Here is a 17,452-nt window from a genome sequence, read left to right as displayed (position 1 = left end):
AGAATAAGGCAGAGAGGAAGGGGGAAATGGGTGCTACGGGAGTGACAAGCAATATCTGAGGAAAAACCTTCATGAGAGAGAGGCAGACATGTGGGAATCTGGGGAAAAAAGAGGCTCCAGGCAGAAGAGGCAGTGAGTGCAAAGGCCCTATGGCAGCAGCAGGAAAGCAACAAAGACAACCCTGTGGGTGGAAACAAAGAAAGGGGCACACACTAGGGGGCCCCCAGGATGAGGCTGGGGAAGAGAGGCTGGCTGTCACACCAGCAGCCCTCAGGAGCCGAAGCCACTGTCCCTTCCAGCTGTCCAGGAATCATCACCACTCCAGAAAGGGCAGAGCAGAGCCCCAGGGGTAGAAACAGAAAAATAACAGCACGAGTAAAGGAGTCCAGGAATCAGAAAGTAAAAAAAAAAAACCCAGAACAACGAAAACAGGTTCCTAATGAAACAGAGCCAACAGAGGAAACAGGTGACAACTTTAAATAACCAATTAACTTGAACCTCAAGGAGATTCAAGCATAGAACACTGGGGACTGGAAAATGTGGCCTTCAAGATTTGAAATTCAATAAAGGAGCTGAAGGCTTGCAGGATCACTGTTGAGAGTCAACCAAGGGACCTGAAAGATAAAGACACATCTCACAGCACAGACCAAAATTACAAAGAGGTAGTAACCACAGAGAAGGCTGCACACTGAGAAGACAGACTCAGAAGACCAACAAGCAAATCAGACAAATGTGAAAGTGGGAAGGATAACAATTAATAACAACAACAACAAAAAGCTGGGGATATACCTCAGTGGTGCCACGCCAGCATCACAAGCGCAAGGTCCTGAGTTTGATCCTCAGGACCAAAAAAAAACTTTCCTAAAGAAGGGCCGGAGTCTGTAAGAAAAAAGGAATCTCCAGGTCCCTGGTAGGGTTGATGCACAAAAACACATACCCAGCTATTTGCTGGTAGAATTTTGGAACTCAAAGGCCAAAGAGAATCTTAAAAGCTTCCAGCCAAAAACATAAAGACAAAAACAAGTCAAATTCACGCGACAAAGAACAGCCTAGGCTTCTTACCTGCTACCCTGGGCCCAGGCAGACCGTGGGAAAACAGCTAGAACTGCCTGAAAGAAAAGGAATGCAACCCAAGCATCCTGCCACCCTGGCGCTCCCAGCTGCAAGGGATACGTGTAGCTCTGCAAGGGTTCAGATAGCACAGCACACGTGCCCAAAACAGCTTTTGACCAAGTGAGAATGAAGCAGAGCCCAGACCTCAGGACAAACAGGAACACAAAGGAGAAGAACCAGAATACAGCAGACCCTACATCTGCGAACTATCCACTGTGCGTGAGGAACTGTGACAGCCTCAGAAGGTCACCTAAGGTTAAATTGGGTGGGACAGAAATTCTAAGGACAGCCTGGAACAGAGAGTACTAGATTTTCTCAATAAAACCTAATAGTTGGGAGGTAAGAGACCAAAACAGACCAGAAGCACATGAAAGCACTTCGAAGCTCTCATTTTGGATGGACTGGCAGGGAAAAGAGAGCCAGCAAAAATATTGTACAGTTATCTTATTGAGGGAGAGAAAAGAAGGTAGGGATGAAACAGAATGTGCGCACCTGTAATCGCAGCTACTCAGGAGGCAGAAGGAGGATCACAATTTTGAGGCCATCCTGGACAACTTAGCAAGACCCAGTATCAAAATAAAATTTTAGCCAGGCATGGTGGCATTCACCTGTAATTCCAGCACTCGGGAGGCTGAGGCAGGAGGATTTCCAGGCGTTCAAATCCAGTCTGGGCTACATACTGAGTTCAAGGCCAGCCTGAACTACAAAGCAAGATGCTGTCTCAAAAAAAAAAAAAACAAATAAAATAAAATTCTATAAGGGCTGAGGATGTAGCTAAGTGTTCTTTGGGCTCAATCACCAGAGTAACTAAAAGAAGCAGAAGAGGAGGAAGAAGAGGGGAGGGAAAGGGGGGAGGAAGAGGGAGAGAGAAACAAAAGGAAAAGAAAGAAAGAGTTCCTTGGGGGAGATAGTTGACTTCCTACATCCATTTAATAGTAAGAAAATGTGCTTGATTATAAATATCAAGAAAATACCAAGTACTTGTAACAAGGTAGAAAAGAACAGAACTTCAAATGAACACGGGAAAAAGAGAAAATAACAACATGATCAAATCAACAACGACCAGAGAAAGGAAAAAGAAACAAATTTTTAAATATGAAATGGATTAGATCAAATATTGCACTTGTGGGCTGGGGATTTAGCTCAGTGGTTCCGCCACCTGCTTCACAAGCGCAAGGTCCTGAGTTTGATTCCCAGTACCAAAACAAAAAAAATATTTCAGTTGTCCCATTAGTATGAGTGGACTGAATTCTCCAATTATAAGACCAGCTCTGAAGCTCCGAGGGCAGCTCAGTGGAGGACCACTTTCTTAGCTTGAGTGAGGCCCTGGGTTTGATCCCCAGCAGTATAACAAAGCGGGCAGGGCGGGGAGGGCGGCTCTGAATTTTCGACATGAAACCATCAAACAAAAACCCAGCAACATATTATTTATCACAATCCACTTGAGTCTAATTCAAAAAGAAAATTCACCAAGCAAAAGAGAAAGGCAAAAAAGCAAAATGACACCAGGCAAGGGCAAACAAAAAGAAAGGTGGAAGGGATGGAATTCTTAACCTTGAACAAAGTATATTTAGGGTTAAAAATATTAAGCAGGATAAAGAGCAACATTATAATGATAAAAAGCACAGTTTATTTTTTAAAAATAGAGATCCAACAGTCATAAAGTTGCAGCTACCTAGTAACAAAGCAGCTAACAATATAAAACAAAATTAATAAAATTCAAGGAGTACATGATTAAAAATACAGCTCTGCAGGAAGGTTTCAATACATCTTCCCAGTCAGGTAGCCCTAGAGAAGGTAAATTAAAAGACATAGGGGAGTTGAATAAATGACCAGCTCACCTAACAGTTATTAAATAAAGCTCACATTTCCCAAATAGACAATATGTATTATTTGACATGTACATGAAACATTTACAAAATAATCAAGAACTTGATCACAAAAAGAATAACTTTTGAAAATCACACTCTTGGATCATAATCTACCAAATTAGAAATAAAAAATAAGAAGGTGAAAGTAAAAAATAATCGGAAATACTTGAAACTCCAGATAACACCTAGATCAAAGAAGAAATGAAAACTGAGATGAAATACTATCTGGAAAGAGCTGAAAAAGAGAAAAACAAAAGCTTTGAGGCCCAATAAAAGCCACAGTGGAAATTTATCAACAAAAACTCCTGTCCTGAAAAGTGGAGCAGTCTAAGCCCCAGGGCCCCTCTGCTAGGGAGGATCCCTAGCAATTTTCCTTGCATTCAGGGACTGTAAGGAAACCACCCTGCAGAGTGGGATGAACAACTGTTCCTCTACGTGGAAACCCCAGGCCCTGGGGACTGTGCCTGACACTTCCTGAGCCCCATTGAGAAGTTGCTCGTCCATTGGAGCTGCCTCCACCAGGGACAATGTCAGACACGTTTCTCCTTGGGAGAACTGAAAAATGGCCCAGGTAACGTGCCTTTAGAGGGATGGAGCTGAGACAAATTTATGAGCTTATCACAGGCAGTGCTGCAGGGATGAACAAGTCTGAAGAACACTTCCTCGTTTTACAGACACTCTCCTAAATGTGAAGTCGTGAAAATGCAGGGAGAAAAAAAAAAGGCCAGCCAGGGTGGGTTGCAACCCACTATAGTAAGTAGTAGGAATGGAGCTGGGCGTGGTGGCACAGACTTGTGATCCCAGCATTCTGGAGGCTGAGGCAGGAGGATGGCAAGTTCTAGAACAGCCTAGGCAACTAAGTGACTTAGGGAGACCTTGCCTCAGTAAAAAATAAAAAGGGGCTGGGGGTGCAGCTAGGTTCAATCTCCAATACTGGGAAAACAAAACAAAAAAGCAGGAATGCACAGGAATGGATGCTAAGGAACTCAGCTCTGGCCACAGCTCTGGGTTCTTCTACTCCACTCCCCTTCTCCACACAACCCCCACCCCACCCTGGCTGTTTCCCTTGATGCTCCTTTCCTGGAATGTACTCCCCAGACTTGCCCCATGAGTCACCCTCTCTCACTCAGTGCCACCTCCTCAGAATGCCGCTTCGGGCACTTCCCCACTGGACCCTTTGAACTTTGTGCCCCTTTCCCTCTCCTGGCCTCCACATTTCCTTCCTGAGTATTTATCCCTGTTCTCAGTCACATTGCTGCCTTCATCATTTGTCTGCCCCATGAGACAATAAGCTCCATGGGAGCCAAGAAAGAACACAGAATAATCCTTGGGATCCATGGGCAATCACTTTCAGGTCCCCCTGCAGACACTAAAATTCTCAGTTGTTCAAGTCCCTGACATAAAATAGCATGGTGTCTGCGTAGAACCTATGCATATTCTCCTGTATACTTTAAATGATCTCTAGATTATTTACAATATCCAATACATGTCAGTGCTATATAAATAGTTGGCTGAGGTATAATAACAAGAAAAAAGTCTTCATGTTCAGTACAGATGTGGGGTTTTTTTCCCAAATATTTTCAATCTGCAGTTGGTTGGCTCTACAGACATGCGACCTGTGCACACAGAAGGCCCACTGTACCTATAGATAGAGGATTGTGAATGAGGAGGAGGGACAGGTGCGGGCAGGTCATGGAGACCCTGCGTGACAGGTGAACACACTGACTGTGCTCAGGCCTAGAAAGAGCAACACTTTGACCAAGAGGAGGGACAATAGCTGTTACAGAAAATCAGCAAATGTAATGCACATACCCTTCTCCTGGTGGCAGAGGCTGTTTGTGGAGATAGGAGAGTCGGGCACCCGGGCCAGTGAGGGGCAGGGGGTAGAGCTCCAGGACAGCAGGCTGCCTCGGGTGCTGTTGCCGCTGTTGCTCCCGAGCCTCATGAGCCAGTGGTCAGACAAGGAGGAGCTGGTGGAGCCTGCAGAGGAAGCACGAGGAGGCTGCACCCAACGCTCCCTTTAGCAACCAAGGGGCACTTCCCCCCCACCAGGGCTCTGTCCCTGAAGAGACAGTGCTGCATGCCCAAGAGTCCTACAGCAGTGCCCATGCCACCAGCCTTCCGGGTTTCGGGAGAGGCAGGTGGGCACAGAAAGGAAAGAATACTGGTGAGTACTGAAATGCTTTCCATGAAATTACTGGTTACCGACTCTGGCTTCATAAATATGTTTTTTATCTGTTTTTCCAGAACCAAAGGACTTTATTACTCACAGCAATAGCCATAGTCCAAGTTTTATTCCTAGGTCCCATGGTCTCAGTTCCCAAGGGTCACCGTGCAATAAGCTATGTTACAGGAGCATATGCCATATTTAGGGAAACCAAGTCTTTCATAATAATCATTAAAGATGTCTACTCTTTGATCTACAGGGCAATATTATCTTTATTGCACTGGACAGTAAGAAAATCTGCCCTTCTCTAATATGGTGTTTTATTATTCTTTCAATATCTACTTTCTGTAAGTATGTAGAAGCTAGACTCATATTAGGTTTAGCTGAGACTTGCTGAGAATTCTTGGCTTATTTGGCCATTTTTCAATAATGGTTAAGAGAAAATCTGATCACTTTTTGCTAAATGCTCTCCCAGCCCCAAAATAAGGACAGCTGCTTTGCAGACTGGAACAAGTCGCACAAAAGGGTCAGCTTTGGCACTTTTTTCCTCTAGACTTCGAAGCAAGTTTGAGGTTAATAAATGAATCTCTAGGGTACCATTAAGCAGCTACACTTTCTAGAGAGCCTTGTACCCTTCTTACCACAGGACTAACACAAGCTTATAAGTTTATATGTCACAAGCTTAATTAAATCTGGCTCATATGAGTAAGACTGAGAATATGGAATCCCACACCCCCAGTCATCCTGCTCTGACTGAAACTATTCTTTGTTTTGTTTGTTTGTTTTGAGACAAGGCGTCACTAAGTAGCCCAGGCTGGCCTCAAACTTGTAGCAATCCTCCTGCCTCAGACTCCTGAGTGCAGGGATTACAGGTGTGCACCACCATGCCAGCAACATCATTCTTTTCCCCTTTCTTGACTTATACTATATCCATCCCACATCGGAACAAATGAGCTGCTAGCCTGTGGTGCTCAGATTTGTATAGCAGCATCCAAGGCTTTCTCTTTTCAATCCTTGCCTGCCTTCCTGGTCCTGGATGTTCCACTGAGAACTCTCCTGATTCTTAAGGAAATTTCCCAAGCCTCCCCTCCACCCACCCCAACAAGCAGCAGCCTCACCTCTCATGGAGCTGCTGGCCGACCATGGAGGGATACTGTTCCGCTTCTGATAAAATAGGATGTATGCCCCTCTGGTGTTGACCTCGTCTTCCTGAATGGGCTCCACTGTGCTGTCATCATAGCTGTACCACTGGCCATCCAGAGAGTTCCGGCAGTAAGCTGCAAAGGTCCAAACCCCAGTCTCAATCATCAGAATGCCAAAGGGCAGGAGGACATTCCTCACTGGCATGGCTGATAAGTGGACACACTTAGAACAGAATGAGAAGAAGTCAATAGGGGGGGCTAGAAATGAATTCTGTGGAATCAGAAATGATCAATACCAGATTCTTACTAATAAAGGGTATTGTTATTTTAAGTTTGAATCCTTAGGCTATAGTGGGCCAGATAAGCAAATAGTTCTGGCTCTGCAAGTCACATTTGGTCACATACTCTTCTTGCTCTTTTTTTTTTTTTTTTTTTAACCACCTTTAACATTATAAAAACCATTTTAAGCCAGTCATGGTGGTGCACATCTACAGTCCCAGCACTTGGGAAGCTGAGGCAAGAGGATTGCTACAAGTTCTAGGCTAGTCAGGCCTACATACAGAGTTCAAGGCCAGCCTGAACTACATAGTAAAATCCTGTCTCAAACAAACAAACAAAGATCCAAACATAAATATGTAATATCCACTGGGGATGGTGGTGCACGCCTGTAATCTGAGCAGTTGGAAGGCTGAGGTAGCAGAATCACCGCAGGTTCAAGGCCAGCCTGGGCTACATAGGGCTACATGCATAAAGAAAAAAATGTAGTATCTGCTATGGTAGAAGGGGTTTCAAGAAATTAAGTAGACTTTTCTTGGGATAAATCAGTATCTTCTTGGGGAAAAAAATGAATCCCATTTTCTTAAAAGTATCAAGAAACTCCAAATTGAAGATTTAAAAGTGTAAAACCACAAAGTACTAGTAGAAAACACAGGCAAAACATATTGTTAAAAAAAAAAAAAAGGCTCTCCAATCATTATTTACTTGAGAAACAAGAAAAGTAACAATTGATAATTTGGTTACCTAGAAAAAAATAACAATCTTCTGCATGGTGCTAAATGACTACAGGAACAGTCAAGTGACAGAAGTTATGCAGGGCTTGTTACAATAATCCATTGGCCAGACAAGGGATAGGGACAGAAAGCTCACAGAAAAGCACCCACAGCAGCTGGTAGATACAGGAGAAGTGGCTTAAACTTACCTACACTGTGAGAAGCTGAGTGTTCCACTTACACTGATATACCATTCCCTCATTAGACTGACAAAAACCCGAAGGTGTAATAACACTAGAATGGAGGTTATAGGGAAACAAGCACTCACTGCTTGTAGGAGTGCAAATTCCTACAAACCTTTGCAGAGCAGTTTGTTAGTATCTGTCAAAATGCCAACCCAAGGCTAGGGTATAGTTCAGTGGTAAAAGCACTCACCTACAAACAAACAAAAAAACCTCACAGACCAAGCTATCCCAATTCTAAGACTTTTTCCTACCAACAAACTTGTTCATGTAGGAAATGACGCATGTAAAAGGTTATGACAGCAATGTTTGTAATGCAAAAAGATAAACCAGCCCAAAGCCTATCCACAGGGCACTTATTTAATAAATAAATTGATTCGTCTCTGTAGTGCATTTACAGAGGTTAGGGGAGCTTTCTACAAATCTACAAAGATTCCCAAGACAGACTTTAAGGCGAGGGGCCAGATACAACTCAGAAAATTGAACTCACTTAAATTAGGGGTATAATGGAACTACATGAGTATAAATGAGAAGATACACTCCCAGTTGCTTGCACTTACATAAAGTATGGAAGAACAGACAAACTATTAAAAGTAACTGAAGGGGAGGGGATGATGAGGAACAAAGATGGGATCAAGACTCTCCACTGTCCAGTTTTTTTAGGCTGCATGCGTTTGAAATATAGAAATGCAATACCTACTCTACAAATTTAAAATGCAACAGAAGGCATTTCAGATTTCTAAAAATGTACATTTCTGAAATGCAGTGAAATGACCATACTTCCAGAAGGTGGAAAGAAGTAAAACCACAGTGTCAAAAGACAGTGGGAGAGGAAGAACAGCCCCCGTTTTGAGAGCCCAGCAAGCAGATGGAGCTTAGCCGGCTCACAGTGCCTGCCATGCTGGGGAGGCAGGGAGGGCCCATTCACTGGGATGCACTCAGGCACTCAGGACTGGAAGTAACAGGTACCCCAAAAGGCTGGGCCTGGTGAGAGCCAAAAACAATCCAGGGTGCTCTAGTGAAGAAATCCAAGACAAGAGAAAGAGCAGTAACCAGTTAAAATCATGACAGCCACAATAAGAACATGCAATACCAGAGTTAGGAGATGAAGTTGAAAAAATCTCCTAGAGTATGAGAGAAAGAGAAAGAGAGAGAGAGAGAGAGAGAGAGAGAGAGAGAGAGAGAGAGAGAGAGAGAGAGAGAGAGAGAATAAAATGGAAAATAAGAGGGAAAAGATAATGAAAATGAGAGACTATTGTGGATCATTAGGTCTCCTAGGGCTGCTGCAAAAAATCACCCTACAACTACTTAGAACAACACAAATATAATATTATAGAGTCCACAGAGCCAAAACCCCAAATGGGGCTTCAATGATCTAAAATCAAGAGGGCAGTAATCCTCCCGAAGGCTCTCAGGAGTCTGCTTTCTCGTCTTTTCCAACTTCTCAAGGTCACCCACATTCCCTGGCTTCTGGCCCCTTCCATCTTCCAAGCCATTGATAATGAGTTGAAGTTGAGTTCCTCTCACCCATGTCACTAACTCTCCTATCTCCTTCTCCACACTGAAAGGTCTCTGGTATTTCATGAGGCCCACCCAGGCAATACATCTCTTTGTCTTAAGATCAGCTGATCAACCATCTTGACAGTACTTACCAGGTAAGATAATGTATTCATAGTCCTGAGATGTAGGACATAGACATATTTGAGAGATCATTATTCTTATTCTGCTTATTCTACCTGTATTAAAATGAAAGTTTGTAAGCAACTAAATGCCCATGAGTAGGCGATTAGTAAAATTAACTGGTACATGTACACAATGAAATATTAAACAATTTTTTAAAAACAAAGAATGCCCTAATTCTCTGTGTACCCTTATGAAAAGTTCTCTAAGATCTTTCACTAAGTGAAAAAAGCCAGGTACAGTATTTTACCCTTGTGTTGAGAAGGTATGAGAAGAGAGAAGCTTTAGAGTATCTAACTGTATGTCTGCTTGTGTTTGCATATAGAAACCCTAATACAGAAAACTAATAAAAATGGTTTGCATGGGTGGGGATTTAGCTCAGTGGCACCATGCCTGCCTTGCAAGAGCAAGGTCCTAAGTTCAATCCCTGGTACCAAAAAAAAAAAAAAAAAATTGGTTTGGAGTCCAGTGGACAACAGTTAAGGGCAAGACTGTTCATTGCACATTTCCTTTGTATCATTTGATTTTTGAGCCACAGGAATATATTACCTATTTTTAAAATTGAATTTTAAAAATAAGCAGACACATTAAATGAAATAGGCCAGGAACAGAAAGACAAGGACCACAGGATCTTACTCAGTTATAAGATCTCAAAAAGTTGATCTCACAGAGGACAAGAGTAGAATGGGGTTACCAGCCACTGCGGATTCCAGCAGGGAAGGAGGAGCAATGGGGGGAGACTGATATTCAGCCAGGAGAGGTAAGTTTCAGTGTTATATTGCATAGTAGGAGGACTACAGATAACAATAATGTACTGTATATTTTTTTAAAAGCTAGAAGAAAGGATTTTAATGCTTTCATCACAATACAATGATAAATATTTGAGGATATAGATATGCTTACCTTAATCTGAACATTACCCAATGTATACATGTATCAAGCATCACATGATACCCAACAAATATGTACAATTTTTATGTGCCAATTAACATTTTAATTGTAAAAAAATGACCATAAGGAAATTTCCAGACCTGAAGATCAGACCAAAGTTTCCTCAGTGCCTAGCACAATGAATGAAAGAGACAGGCGCGAAGGTACATGTTGTAAGATTCCAGACCCCATTCCCTGCCAACCATCCTTGTCCCAAGTCTGTGGGACAACAATCATCAATTTAGGCTTCTATGTCCAACCAGCGTGTCAACCAAAAAGGTGTTTTCTGACATGCAAGGACTCAAAATGTTACACTCCATCACCCCTTCTTAGGAAGCTACAAGAAGGTCTATATCTCCAATTGAAGAAGTTGGTCCTCATCCACAGCACCCTGCATGATTCAGAGTCTTGTTCATGTTAGAACTCATTCACCCTCTGCAAGCAGAAGCTATGGACCCTGAGGCTAGGTGGCTCAGGGGTGATCCTCTGGCTCTGTCATTAACCAGCTATGCAAGGTTGTGGTGAGGAGGAAGACACTGTGAGGTGCCACAGCTGACAGCATTCTGCCCAGACCTCTCTCAGCAGTGCTGGCTGTACACACTGTACTGCCTCCACCCTTGCTGGTTCCCTCTCCCTTCCCTTAGGGCTCTCCTCTCTTTGGTTTCGTATTAAGCAGTCTTCTCTAGTGAGTGGTACCCTGTAACGTGAGCAAACACAGACCCTGGGAGAATTCTGCAGAAAATGGGTCCCTTGTTACTTCAAAATTGTAGATTTCTCCCCTTAATGCTCACTCGTGGGAGGGATCTGGATTTTGTATCTGATAAGGCAAAGCTCACAGTGCACACACCTACCAACCCTCCCTATTCCTACACTGCTTCTAAGTCCCCTGGTGATTCTACATCAGTGTTTTTAATTTACAGTGGGGCCTTTCCAGGAGTTTATTTGAGAAACTGGCACATTCCACATGTGAAACGACAAGACCCAACTTTCAGTTGTCCTTATTTTCATCATTAATGTGAATACAAGGACTAATTTAGCTATGACACTTTTTGTTAAAAAAAAAATCTGAGGTTAATATACCAAGAGAAATATCTCCCAAGGAATATGTACGTCATGAAGGAATTTTGCTGAGCTATTTTTGAGGCCACAGAAGAAAGATCAGGGAAGGGGCTGGACAGAATGGTCCTTGAGCTAAGGACAACTGTGGAAAAAGTGGATGGCACCAGACAGCAGTACAAGAGCAACTCTGGTGTCCACTGTAACTCCAATGTGACCAAGCCAGCCCTGTCCTCTGACTCTTCTCTGTCCCTAGCCTGGCACTCTCATGTCTCTCTCCATGCTGCCTGCACCATCCTCCAGTGGAAGCCCACACCCTAAACCTCTCAGAATCACAAGGATCACTTGGATCAGCCTCCACTCTATCTACACAGTGGACACTCAATTGCTGCTTCTGCCAACAGCTCTCCCGCAGGCTTCCCATGGCCCCTGAGATACCCTGATGGGATAGAAGCAGGGAAGGACATAATCATGAAGGGATCAGTTATAACACTCTAAAACGGTTTCTAGGGATGAATCACTGAGAGTGTTACCTAGCAATTTGTTTTTTTCTGTCCACTGCTCCCAAGTACTCTAGAGCAGCAGAAATTAAAATTACCAATCTGAGAGAAGTAAGATTCATTGTGTAGAAGAATCATGGATGATGATAAACAACACTCTCTTGGTTCCAATAATCACCCTCTCAGATTTGACACTCCTGAAAATTTGGGCAGCATAACTTCATATTCTAGCCACCAGCCTAAGCAACATCAGCTCTACAGCTGGCACCAGGCACCCATCCCTCTTGCACACACCCTGGTGTCCTGCTGTGCAGTGGGTGAGGAGTCAGTCACAGTGGGTACACAGGCAGCTCAGCATAGAAAGGGGCCAATTCTAGAGATACCGGGAGGCTCAGGCCAGAGCCAAGACTCACAGCCATCACTGCTGTGTGCAGAGAGGCAAGGCAGGGCTCACCTGTGTAATGCCCACCTTGCAGGCTGCCGTGGTGGTTACAGACAGCATACAAATCGTACAGGAAGTCCACTGGGTAGGAGGTGGGCAGGCTGGCTGGCTGCTTCCAGGAGGGCCAGGGACCTGGCACCGGCTTGCAGCTGGTACTCCTCTGAGCCACGTGGGGAGCCATGTCGAGTCCCGAGAGTGGAAACTTGATGAGTGTGGACAGCTTGTTCCTTCTCTCCCCCACCTGACAGAACCTCTTGAGGTGGATGATGAGGATGTTGGGCAGTGTCCACAGACTCAGCTTCACCATACCCTGCTGGAGGACTTTGCAGTGGGGGCACTTCCATGCGTCATCCTGGGCCAACTGAAAAGGAAGCCACCAGGACCATGAGGTACCCTGCAGCACACAGCCAACCCACTGCCAGGTGCCAGCCCCCTTCCCAACCGGGAGTGGACCCAGGATGGGACCTGCTCCTCCTTGGTGTAGAACTGAAAGCACTCATCCAGGGTACAGCTGGGCTGCTGGTGTGCCTGCTGTTGCCGCCACACGCTGTCTGCGTCAGGGACTTGCTCCTCCTGGAGGCTCCCAAACAGGCTGTATGGAGGGAGAGGACACCATGGCGTTTGGGCCCTTTGCCTCCAAGAGGGCTTTCTCTGTCTGTCCCCACAGCAAACCCAGCAGACAGCACTGGCCAGGTGAAGTTGCAGTGCCCTTCCTATGGGATCCTGGGGCCCTCTTATGCATACTCCTGACTTCATACTCACTCTGTCTCACTGCCATCTGTCTTCCCTCCCAGCTCCTCAACGGACCAAGTTCTTGCTTACCCATGTTTGTTTTCCTTGTTCTAGCACAAGACCTCACACCTGGTAGGAGATTAATACATACTAATTGGACTGAAAAATGTCCTTTTTCAAAATAAGGCTGATAAAGACCATGGACTTGAACCAGACCACCTGGGTTCAAATCTCAGCTCTGCTATGTATGAGCTGTGTGTGACCTTAAGCAACTGCTTAACCTCTCTGTGCATCCATTTCCACCTCTGAGAAATGCAAAATATAACAGTACCCTCTACCTCCTGGTTTCCACATGGATGAAGACTCAGTAAGTTGCTCAGAGCAAATAAAGTGCTGCAAGTAGGGACTACTCGCACAGGGTGAGAACTACACAAGCATTTACTACTCCTAGCATCACTATCATGACCACCACTGCACTAACAACTCTCACTAAGGTCTCCCAGAGGGATGTGGCACATGGCTTCAGGCTGTGTACACTGCCTTACAGCCAGACTGGGGGAAGAGGGCCCAGAGAAGATTTAGAGTAGAGGCAGCCCCCATCTCAGTGCTGCAGGAGGCAGACTCCATGACTCACCACTCCTTGGTGGCACAGTCCCACTCCACAGCCAGCTTGACATGGGGTGGGCCTCCAGGCCTCCTGAGGTGCAAAGCCCTGAGGAGACAGCAAGGGAGCCTGTCAGGAAACACAGAGCCTCCTTCCCATAGTCCTGCAGGGCTTAGCAGTTGGTCTGCAAGCTGGGATGGGTGTTCCAAACAGAAACACCCTAAACTGACCAAAACCCAAGCTATCTAGGGTTGCAAACTCTACTGAAGGTTTAGTCTTAAACCTACATCTTACTCCCCTCATGCCCTTGTGAGGTTGGGAGCTCCTAGGATTTGGGGTCACTACAAGGACACAGATCAACTGTCCACAGACCGACTGTCCCATTAGTCCCCAGTTTCCTTCTCAGTGTCTACAGAAAGTTCTACATGAACATCCTACACCAGTAGCCAATGCCGAGAAAGCCCCAAAGAGCTGCTAACTGTCCCCAAAACAGAATGTGGGTGAAGCACACTCCAACTCACCCACAACACCTAAAAATTCTCGGCCTTCCAAGCCCTCCGGGAAATCTGTGTGAGTTAACCTATGCCTCTTTCCAACTGCTATGGCCTGACCCATTTCAGAAAAGGCTGGTAGGCCTTAACACAAGAGATGGGACAAGTCAGAAGTGAAAGGCATGAGGTTTTACTCTGACATCAACAAGGGCAGATACAAGGACGGGAGGCAAGTCCATACCCAAAAGATGTTAAGAATTTATAGCAAAATAAAGAGGGGGAAGTCAGAGCCAAATGATTCAGGAGATACTTTCAAGCTCATGGAAGTCACAAAGACCTCTAGACAAGGACTCAGGATCTAGGGTAGAGCTGTGGTACCTTCCTGCATGACCAAGAGCCAGAGGGGGCTGGGAGCAAGGTGGAGCTGGGAGTAGTTCTCCAGGCTCTTGTTGGTGGAGCCTTGTTTGTTTGGAGTGATTGTCCTTCCTCATCTTCCTGTAGACTTGGAAGAACTAAGCTATGAGCATGTTGCTCCCTGCGCCCTCAGTCCCCAAGAGAAGTGCCTTTTCTGATCAGTAGAACTGGGAGAAGCCACTGGCTCTCCCCTCTTGTTCCTCCTTTCCAAGTCCAGAGCATAGCAGCCTGGAACTCTCCTTCACCAGTGCCCCGAGCTCCCTGGAAACACCACTGCCCTGCAAGTGTGAGATTGGGTGTTTGGGATAAATATTTGACTCAGTAGACACACTAGGGAGCCCTATATCTAAGTCTCTTTCTTTAGGACCCCCAAACTCCCCATTTCCACTATGAAGGAGCCCTACAATTGGGAGGCTCTGCCTTGATGGGGGACAGGGGTGGAGGCATGATTTAAATTGGTGAGAACATATTCAAAAACCCAAATTGGATTCATATCCAAACCACATTTTTTAATCAATCTTTTCAACAACAACTACAGTATGGGTCTTTTCCTGCCCCAGTCCTCAGTCTACTTGTGGGATCTAAACCTAGGAGTAGAAAAGGAGAATGGGGCTTCCCCTCCAACTCTGTTATACCAAGCTCCTAGGGGCACAGAAGAGGAAAATGGATGGCTGTATCCCGAGATTTGCTCTTTACATGGAAACAATCAGTGGTCTGACAGCACAATCATCTCCTCTTACAGCCCTGATTCAGAGGAGAGAGGCATCATCTGAAATTGAGAGAAGACATGCTATTCCAAGTACTATATGTATATAACTACCTCTACTTTAAGGAGCTTGGAGTCTAATGAGGAAGCACATAGACACCAATAGAATGCACCCAGGCTGTGTACCAGAACTGAGGAACTCTTGAGTTCTGCTCTGGAGGGCAGGTAGGCAGGCATTAGCCAGGGGAAAGTCTGTCGCAGCAGAGGGCTCAGGAGGAGTGAGGGTGTGTGCTAGTACATGTAGGCATTGTGAGTGTCAGGCCATCTGATGAGAGGGAGGGCTATCTGCTGCCCTTGGACACATGGACATTATGCAGTGGGCCCTGAGCAGCCAGTGAAGGCAGCATAACAAACAGGTGTGACAGTGGGAGGAGAGGGCCACTGGTCTGGAGGCACATAAATCAAACAGGAGGTGCAGAGCGATCCAAGCAAGAAATCAGGGCTCAAACTCATGTGACAGGGATCAACAATGAACTCACAGGACAGTGAGTGTGGAGAGGAGAGAAGGGAGCTGAGGAAGGCCAGGATTTGGAAGAGGAAGGTCCTGGTGATGGATTGAATGTAAAGAGAAGGTGAGAAGCAGGAATCAGAAGTAGTTCTGAGGTTCCTAGCTTAGATTACTGAGCCCATGGGGAGTCCCCATGTAGATACTGAAGATGGGAAGAAGAAAGGGAGAAGCAAGAAGTGTTCAGATTGGTAAAAGCTTTGTATCTGTAAGACACATACTAGTACAAGCTGATCTCCACATAAGAGAAAAATCTGGGCTGGAGAAGCAGAACTGGGGCCCTCAACCTAAAGGTGGCAGACAGAACTAAGAGCAAGGTAACCCAGGATGGAACACAGGAGACAGCAGAGGCCCAAGGGGACAGTGCTGAGGCCCAACAACATGTGGAGCTGCATACCCAGAGAGGAACACCTCAAGAAGACCAGAAAAAGAAAAAAGAAAAAGAAAAAAATGCTAGGAAATATCAAGGTAGTATATCCACTTAATGGATTATTCAGCCATAAGAAGGATGGAAATTCTGTCATGCTACAACATGGATGAACCCTGATGACATGATACTAAGTGACATGAGCCAAACACAAAATGACAAATACTGCACTGTTCCACCTACCTTAGGTATCTAGAGTAATCAAATTCATAAAGTTTCCAACCAAACCCTCCCACTTCACTGAGAGGCCAGGCAAGATGCCAGTGGAAGCTCAGCTGTTAAAATTCAGGCTGCTTAGGAAATGAGAAGTCCAACCATATTCTCTCTCCACTATCTTTTCCCTATGCTATTACATAGACCCACTGTCAATGTTAAATTAAAGTAATATTCTCTCAAGAAAAAAAGAATAGCAACTCCATTTGATCCAGCCATACCTCTTCTAAGTACCTTCCCAAAAGAGTTAAAGACATCATATTGCAATGAGGCATCAATACTAAGGCTTATAAGAGCACAATTCATAACAGCTAAATCTTAGAGATGGCCTATATGCTCATTAATAGATAAATGAAAAAGAAAATGTGAAATATATATTGAAAATAATGTTTTAAATAATAGAATATGTATTTTATATGTGTTCCCATTATGTTTTTTGTCATTGAGACATTATTCGTGAATAATAAATATTATATATCATGAATAATTATATATAATGAAGTAGTAGCCATGTAGAACGATAAATTTATAGAAGTGATCATAAAGCTAAGTGAAATGAAATCAATCAGACACAGGTTTTGAATCCTGAATTAATTCAAAATGTTTACTTTTCATGATCATTTTGACTTTGAGGAAGAGCCAGAAGTTGCAAGGTACCAAACTCAATGAATAAGGAACATGAAGACACTGCAATGTTTTTACAAGTTTGCCTGTATGTTAGATGGCACTCTGTAGCAGCAGCATTCACTGTATTTTTAATCCTGCCTCATAAAGACATTCATGAAAGAGGACTTCCAGAACTGCTTCAGAAAATAACAAGAATGATGAAATACTGTGCTTGAGATGAAGGAAAGTATTTTGAAGGAGATTAATGGCAATGTGTCTTCTATTGTAATAATTTTTAAAATTTAAACATTCACTATATATTTGACCATATGACATAGGTTCCAGAACCTTCTGGATTGTCCCATCCTGATTCTCTGTCATCAGTCAGCTTTGGTTCACCAAGTCAGGAAATCATTGAACATTCCTAAGAACTTTGACTATGTAGGAAAATGAACAAAAAATACAGAGCAAAATGGCCCTTAGCTACCGTGCTGGCCCTGTGGAGGCTCTGCACAGGGACAGGCAGCAGAGGTGGACACGGGGAGAGCCAGGAGACACAGCC

At 44.5% G+C, this 17,452-nt stretch overlaps 1 protein-coding gene across 4 annotated transcripts in view; it reads right to left on the bottom strand.

Annotated features, from left to right (window-relative positions):
- The window catches only part of Usp43 (ubiquitin specific peptidase 43), a 73,038-nt gene that overhangs the window by 10,447 nt on the left and 45,139 nt on the right, over positions 1-17,452 (bottom strand). For 2 of the 4 annotated variants that reach the window (XM_087191820.1, XM_013076729.3), the window contains 5 exons: positions 13,499-13,576; positions 12,598-12,724; positions 12,145-12,493; positions 6,270-6,428; positions 4,797-4,964 (listed from right to left, as the gene is read on the bottom strand). In XM_087191820.1, the coding sequence (XP_087047946.1) occupies positions 4,797-4,964; positions 6,270-6,428; positions 12,145-12,493; positions 12,598-12,724; positions 13,499-13,576 (881 nt within the window). The remainder of the gene's footprint in view (positions 1-4,796; positions 4,965-6,269; positions 6,429-12,144; positions 12,494-12,597; positions 12,725-13,498; positions 13,577-17,452) is intronic. The other 2 variants (XM_021238309.2, XM_087191819.1) reach the window with 2 other exon arrangements.

Source organism: Heterocephalus glaber, unplaced genomic scaffold (assembly GCF_053883595.1).
Source record: "Heterocephalus glaber isolate CG9 unplaced genomic scaffold, H.glaber_assembly_v1.0 deba00001564, whole genome shotgun sequence".
Lineage (NCBI taxonomy): Eukaryota > Metazoa > Chordata > Mammalia > Rodentia > Bathyergidae > Heterocephalus > Heterocephalus glaber.
This window is presented reverse-complemented; position numbering and strand designations above follow the sequence as displayed.